Below are 7,888 nucleotides of genomic sequence, written 5' to 3' on the forward strand. Positions count from 1 at the left end.
ATGTTTGTTCTACTGAGTCCCCAGGGTGTAGTACAGAGCATGGAACACAGCCAGTGCCTAATAAATGTTTGTTCTACTGAGTCCCCAGGGGCTAGCACAGAGCATGGCACACAGCCGGTGCCTAATAAATGTTCTACTGAGTCCCCAGGGTCTAGCACAGAGCCTGGTACACAGTTGGTGCCTCATAACGTTTGTTGCACTCAGTCCCCAGGGCCTAGCACGGAGCTTAGCACCCAGATGGTGCCTAATAAATGTTTGTTTCACTGAGTCCCCAGGGTCTCGTACAGAGCCTGGTACATAGTTGATGCCTAATAACATTTGTTTCACTGAGTCACAAGACCTAACACATAGCTTCGCACATGGCTGGTGACTAATAAATGTTCCACTGAGTTGCAGGGCCTGGCATGGAGCCTGGCACACAGCTGGTGACTAATAAATGTTCTGCTGAGTCCTCAGGGCCTGGCATGGAGCCTGGTACACAGCTGGTACTTAATAAATGCTTGCGGGCAAGAAATAGAGCCAGAAGAGGGGGAAGAGAGAAGGAAGGAGAGAAGCGTGGGAGGAAAGAAAGACAGACTAGCCAGGAATGGCCACCTGTAAACCTGGGTTGGGATCCCACCCGTGGCACTGACTGTGGCCTAGAAGCAAGTGGCACAGCTGTGCCTGAGTTGGACTCACATTCCCCTCTCGTGCCTCCGATTCCCACCTGTGAAATGGAGGTGAAATCACGTTTTCCTCAAAGGGCTGTGCTCCGTGCCTGCCACTCAAATAGAAGTCCTGCTCACCAAGTGTTAGGGCCGGTTCTCAGTACACCTACTGCATGGATTTGCAGAGGGTGGAGCGCATGGAGGGCCCCTCCCCGGAGCCTGTGGCCGAGGCTGCACAGTATCTTTGGTTGCTGTTCCTGTCTCCACCGTGAAGATGGAGCCACGTCCCTCGCCGCCCCTGGCTGGGCCCCACCTCCCGGAGACTCAGGAAGGGCTTGGAATCGGTGCCAGCTTCGCCGGCTGTGGGCCCCACGGCGGTGATGAATAACTTGTTTATCTGCTGGAGCTGCTCCCACCGCTCTCTCGGTGCCTGGCAGGCAGAGGTCTGGAAGGGGCAGGCAGGGACGGGGAGGGCTGGCTCACCAGGCAGCCGCCGCCCCTCCTCCCTCCTCCCTCCTCCCTCTGCCCCACTCCCCAATTCAGCATCAACCTCCACCTAAACCTGCTTCCTGCGCTTTCCTGCTCCTCATCTTTCCCCAAATCCTGTTTTGGAAGAAGCAGGTTGAAGTGTTTGAAAACGCAGGCTCTGAAATCAGACTGGATTCGAGTCCCAGCTTTGTCCCTTGTCATCCATGTGACTTTGGACACAAACTCTTGGAGCCATCACTCCCCCTGTAAAGTTTGTGTTTTTTTTTTGTTTTTTTGTTTGTTTGTTTTTTCCTGAGACAGAGTCTCACTCTGTCCCCCAGGCTGGAGTGCAGTGGCACAATCACAGCTCACTGCAACCTCTGCCTCCCAGGTTCAAGATCCTCCTGCCTTAGCCTCCCGAGTAGCTGGGATTACAGTTGCGCATCACCACATCCACCTAAAAAATTGCATTTTTAGTAGAGATGGGATTTCGCCATGTTACCCAGGCGTGTTTCAAACTCCCGACCTCAGGTGATCCTCCTAAAGTGCTGGAATTTCAGGCAAGAGCCACTGCGCCCAGCCTCCTCCCCTGTAAAGTCCGATGAGAACCTTACTTACCTAATGGGGCTTCACCCTTGAGATAACCCACAAGGGTCTCCTCACCCCGCCTCCCTCCTGAAGCTGCCAGAATGCTTTTCCTGTTTGGAACCTCCCTTAAGGGCCTCCACCCTTACCCTGAAAGGGAGTCTCCACTTCTAGGCCTTCCTCTCACTTTCTTGCACAGAGAAAGGTTAGGTTAGGTTAGGTTAGTCGTGTGTGTTTGTGTGTGTGTGTGTGTGTGTGTGTGTGTGTGTGTGTGTGTGTGGCAAGGTCTTGCTCTGCCTCCCAGGCTGAAGTGCAGTGGGGCAATCATAACTCACTGTAGCCAAGCTCCTGGGCTCAAGTGATCCTCCTGCCTCAGCCTCCCAAAGTGGTGGGATTATAGGCTTGAGCCACCACACCTGGCCTCCAAATTCTTTCTCTAATCTACTCCCTCTGCTATGGTCTGAATGTGCATGTCCCTCTGTCCCCAAATTCTTACATTGAAACCTAAATCCCCAATGCAATAGTATTAAGAGGCAGGGCCTTTGAGAGGGTTAGGGTTATGAGGACTCTACCCCCACGGATTAGATTAGCACCTTTATAAAAGACGCTTGAGGCCAGGTGTGGTGGCTCATGCCTATAATCCCAACACTTTGAGAGGCCGAATTAGGGGAATTGCTTGAGCCCAGGAATTTGAGACCAGCCTGAGCAACATAGTGAGACTTCATCTCTACAAAAAAAAAAAAAAATTAGCCAGGCATGGTGGTGCATCTATAGTGCCAGCTAATTGGGAGGCTGAGGCAGGAGGATCTCTTGAGCCTAGGAGGTTGAAGTTGCAGTGAGCTGTGATCATGCCACTGTACTCCAGCCTGAGTAACAGAGTGAAACTCTTGTCTCTTTAAAAAAAGAGAAAAAGTGATGGTGCCACTGCACTCCGGTCTGGACACCAAAGTGAGACCTTGTCTCAAAATATATAAATAAAATAAAAAAGACTTAAGAGAGCCAACTTGACCCATCCATGTACCATGTGAGGATATAGTAAGAAAGTACCATCTATGAGGAACGGGCCCTCTGCAGACACTGAATCTGCTGACATCTCGATCTTGGACTTTCTCCAGAACTGTGAGCAATAAATTTATGTTGTTTACAAATTACACAGTCTAAGGTATTTGATTATAACAGCAGGAATGGACTAACCCCTGCCTGTGTATGGTCTCAAGCCTGAGTCACTACCTCCAGAAGAACCTCCCTGCCCGCCTTCTTGCTTCTCATCAAGGCTGCCCCATCTGATCATACCACTTTCTTATTAGAAATTCTTCACTGACATCCCTGAACCCAGAGCACATGTGTGCACTGGAGGTGTTGCTGTCCTTCAGAGATGTTTCAAAATTTATGAGAGCATTTTTGGTTGTCACAATAATTCAAGAGTGGGAATACTGGCATTCAGTGGATGGAGGCCAGAGATTCTAGACTTCGGAAATGTACAGAACTTCCGGACATTCATGTGGGCAAAAATCCCATTTATCGCTAAGTCCACAACCTGCCTTCAGATTACATAAAATGCAAAGTGTTGGAGTCTTTTCTTCCTTTAAAAATGTACCTTGGCTGGGCATGGTAATCCCAGCACTTTAGGAGGCCAAGGTGGGGAGGATTTCTTGGGGCTAGAATTCAAGGCCAGCCTGGTGAACACAGGGAAATCTTGTCTCTTAAAAAATAAAATAGGCTGGGCATGGTAGCTCCGCCTGTAGTCCCAGCACTTTGGGAGGCTGAGGTGGGCGGATCACGAGGTCAGGAGATCGAGACCATCCTGGCTAACACAGTGAAACCTCATCTCTACTAAAAATACAAAAAAAATATATATATATATATAGCCAAGAGTGGTGGTAGGCACCTGTAGTCCCAGCTACTTGGGAGGCTGAGGCAGGAGAATGGCGTGAACCCAGGAGGTGGAGCTTGTAGTGAGCAGAGATCAGGCCACTGCAATCCAGCATGGGAGACACAGCGTGACTCCGTCTAAAAAAAAAACAAAAATAATAAAATAAAATAAAATTAGCCAAGTGTAAATGGTGGAGTCAAGGTCTTGCTCTGTTGCCCAGGCTGGAGTGCAGTGGTGAAATCTCAGCTCACTGCAACCTCCACCTCCCAGATTCAAGCGAGTCTCATGCCTCAGCCTCCCGAGTAGCTAGGACTACAGGCATGTGCCACCACACCCAGCTAATTTTTGTATTTTTAATAGAGACAAGGTCCCACCATTTTGCTCAGGTTGGCCTTGAACCCCTGGCCTCATGTGATCCACTCACCTCGGCCTCCCAAAGTGCTGGTATTACAGGCGTGAGCCACTGAGCCCAGCCAAGCTGTACAGCTTCTGAGCCTGAATTCTTAACATCTCTCCCCATGAACCTGCACTCTATGAAACATCATGTTGTGCTATCCATGGGTGGCTTTGTCTCATCACTGGGTTATGGATCGCAAGAGGGCAGGGATCAAGTATTTTCATTCCTGAACACCCAAAGGCTGACAGAGAGTGGAGGTGCATCTTAACAGAGGAATAAGTCAATGCCCTAATCACTTGTGGTCAAAAATCATCCTTGGAAATTTTATTAGTTTCTGACTGCTGCTTTAACAAATTACCATGAACTTAGTGGCTAAAATGACATAAATTTATGATCTTACAGTTATAGAGGTCAGAAGTTCTAAATGGGTCTTACTGGGCTAAAATCAAGGTGTCAGCAGGACTGAATTCCTTCTGGATGGTCTAAGGAAGAATCTGTTAATTTGCCTTTTCCAGTTCCTAGAAGCCACCTGCACTCCTTGGCTTGTAGCCCCATTACCCCATCTTCAAATCTACCAATGTTGAGTGAAATCCTTCTCCTGCTGTCATCTCTGTGGCTATCTCTTCTGATTCTGTCTTTTCTGTGATTACATGAGGCCCACCCAGTTAATCCAGGCATCTCCCTATTTTCAGGTTAGCTGCAGCTAGGCATCTCCCTATTTTAAGTGATTTGACTACTAACCTTAATTTTATCTGCAAACTTAATTGTCCTTTGATATGTAACAACATACTCACAGGTTCTGGGGATTAGAGGTAAGCACCTTTGGGGTCCATTTCTCTGTCTACCCCAAGAATCCCTTAAATTGCCCATGGATTTGCAGGGCACTGAGAAAACAACTTAGATTCATGGTTCAAAGCATGGAGTCTGGAGCAAGATTATTGAGTTCAGATCTCAGCTTTTTGACCTTGGGCACTTACTTAACTTTTCTGTGTCTCTGTGTCTCAACTTCACCATCTGTAAAATGGGGATGATAATAATAGTGCCCACTTTGCAGGTTAGTAAACACTTAGAATGATGCCCAGGATATAGTAGATGCAATGTGGTTGTTTATTAAATATATTAAATTTCATGGGTATATATAGCATTGGAACAAGATTGTGGTGTCTGGCTGAGCCTCAGACAAAATTATTGACTTGACTCTCAGCCAGCTGTGAGGTACCACAGAAGTGGAGACTGACTCAGGAGTCTCATTTTTCTCTCACTCTGGGACACGTGCTTGCTAAGTGGAAGAGGATGCTGAAATCATCTGTATTATTTCAATTGTTTATGCTTCTTTCTATTTTGCCAAGTGAGTGACAAAATTGACTGCAGATTTGATGTGACTTCATTATGAATATGTGTTGAATGAATGAATGAGTGGATGGATGGATGGATGTGTCTTCCCTGAAGATCTGTCTCCACCACACATCCCTCCATGTGGGTTCTCTTTCATGGATGGCTTAGGGAGGTAGCTACAGAAAGGGTGGTAAGAATGATGCTAGGATCCGGCATCTGACTGGCATTTACCCTTCCTCAGGATCCTGAGGTCTCGTTCAGGACCATGGAGAGTGGCACCAGCAGCCCTCAGCCTCCACAGTCAGATCTCCTGGATATGTTTCCCCAGAAGGGCTTGGAGCCTGGGGACATCGCGGTGCTGGTTCTGTACTTCCTCTTTGTCCTGGCTGTTGGACTATGGGTAAGCCAGGCCACTGAGGGATGGGGGATGAAGAGAGAAGGAAATGTCTGTTTAGAGGTCTGGAGTTAACCTCATCCTTTTGAGCTAAGATACTGACTGTGAGAGGAAGAAACTAACACAAGGTTATAGAGTAATCAGAACTTAAAAATTTTAAACATGCATTGGGTGTAGACTGTTGTGAGACACTGTGTTAAGCATTTTCACTTACGTTTCTCATGTAATTTTCACAGTGCCCTGTGAGAAAGATGCTATTACAATATCCATTTTACAGATAAGGAAAAAGAGGCCCAAATAATTTAAGATCCTCATCCTGTAAGTAAGTTAGGAGATCTGGGGTTAGAATCCCTGTCTCCCTTACTTTGAAGCTCATGGGGGTTTTTTTTGTTTTTGTTTTTTGTTTTGTTTTTGTTTCTGTTTTTTTTTGTTTTTTGTTTTTTGAGATGGGATCTCCTTCTGTTGCCCAGGGTACTAGAATACAGTGGTGGCAATCATAGCTCACTGTGGCCTTGACTTCTTGGGCTCAAGTGATCTTCTTACCTCAGCTACCAGGTAGTTAATTTTTATTTATTTATTTATTTATTTTGTAGAAATGGAGTCTCCGTATATTGCCCAGGCTGGTCTCAAATTCCTGGGCTCAAGCAGTTCTTCCATCTCAGCTTCCCAAAGTGCTGGGATTACAAACAACCCAACTTTTTTTTTTTTACTCTAAAGAAAAATTTTAAAGGCAGTACAATCACATGGTTCAAAAATAAAAATCACTTATGAGAAGCGATGAAAAGTCTCAATATTAGTGTTCTCTCCACAGGTAACCAGTATTATTAGCTTGTTAGTACATTAGCATATTGTTCAAGTGTCTTTATGCAAATCCAAGCAAATTTTAATATGTATATTTCCCTCTTAAACAGAAGGTTTCTTATACTGTTTTTTAACTTGCTATTTTTCACTTCTCAGCATCTTTTAGATATCTTTTCACATTAGCACATAGACATTCCTTATCTTCTTAAAAGTTGCACAGTATTTCCTTAGATGATTGTGCTGTAATTTATTTAACTAGTCTCGGGCTGAGGGCCATTTGGATTGTTTCCAATCTCTTACTATAATAAACTATACTATAATAAACAAACCCTGGCCGGGCACACTGGCTCATGCCTGTAATCCCAGCACTTTGGGAGGCTGAGGTGGGCACATCACTTGAGGCCAGGAGTTTGAGACCAGCCTGGCCGACATGGTGAAACCCCATCTCTACGAAAAATACAAAAATTAACCAGGTGTAGTGATGGGTGCCTGTGGTCCCAGCTACTCAGGAGGCTGAGGCAGGAGAATCACTTGAACCTGGGAGGCAGAGGTTGTGGTGAGCCGAGATCACGCCATTGCTCTCCAGCTTGGGCAACAAGAGTGAAAATCTGTCTCAAAAACAAACAAATAAGTAAATAAATAAATAAACTCTGTACACCATTTGGGAGTGTAGCTATAAGACAAATTCCCTGCAGCAGAATTGCCAGGTTAAAGAATATACACATTTGGTATTATACTAGTTTGTGTCAAATTGCACTCCTTAGGTGTACACATCAGAAATGATGAGGAAGTCTGTTTTGTCACATTCTCACCAACAGTGTATTGCCAAACTCATTTTTGTCAGGCTAGGAAAAATAACATCTCAAAGTATTGTTAATATGCATTTATCTTATAATGAATGAGGCTAGGCCCCATAACATATGTTTAAACACCATATATTTTCTTTATGTGAACTATGGCTTCATATCGTTTGCCTTATTTCTATTAGGTTCTTCTTCTTTTTCTTATCAATTTCCAGGAGCTCTTTTTGTGTTAAGGATATTAACAACTTTGAGATAAAAGGTCAGGCGCAGTGGCTCACACCTGTAATCCCAGCACTCTGGGAGGCCGAAGTGAGCAGATCGCTTGAACTTAGTTCAAGACCAGCCTGGCAACATAGTGAGATACCATCTCTACAAAAAACACAAAAATTAGTTGAGCATGGTGGTACATGCCTGTAGTCCCAGACACTTGGAAGGCTGAGCCAGGAGGACTGCTTGTGCCTAGGAGTTCAAAGTTACAGTGAGCCATGATCATGCCACTACACTACAGCCTGGGTAATAGAGTGAGAAACAGAAGAAAAGGAAGGAAGGAAGGAAGGAAGGAAGGAAGGAAGGAAGGAAGGAAGG

The 7,888-nt window shown here is 45.6% G+C and overlaps 1 protein-coding gene across 8 annotated transcripts in view; it reads left to right on the top strand.

The window, feature by feature from the left end:
* SLC5A11 (solute carrier family 5 member 11) overlaps window positions 1–7,888 on the top strand; it is a 72,097-nt gene that overhangs the window by 7,572 nt on the left and 56,637 nt on the right. For 5 of the 8 annotated variants that reach the window (XM_026455377.1, XM_026455380.1, XM_026455375.2 and 2 more), the window contains exon 3: window positions 5,547–5,705. The exons of the other annotated variants lie outside the window; for them this stretch is intronic. In XM_026455377.1, coding sequence (XP_026311162.1) covers window positions 5,571–5,705 — 135 coding nt within the window. In that variant the 5' untranslated portion in view covers window positions 5,547–5,570. The remainder of the gene's footprint in view (window positions 1–5,546; window positions 5,706–7,888) is intronic. 8 annotated transcript variants of the gene reach the window in all.

This window comes from Piliocolobus tephrosceles, chromosome 17 (assembly GCF_002776525.5).
Source record: "Piliocolobus tephrosceles isolate RC106 chromosome 17, ASM277652v3, whole genome shotgun sequence".
Classification (NCBI taxonomy): Eukaryota; Metazoa; Chordata; class Mammalia; order Primates; family Cercopithecidae; genus Piliocolobus; species Piliocolobus tephrosceles.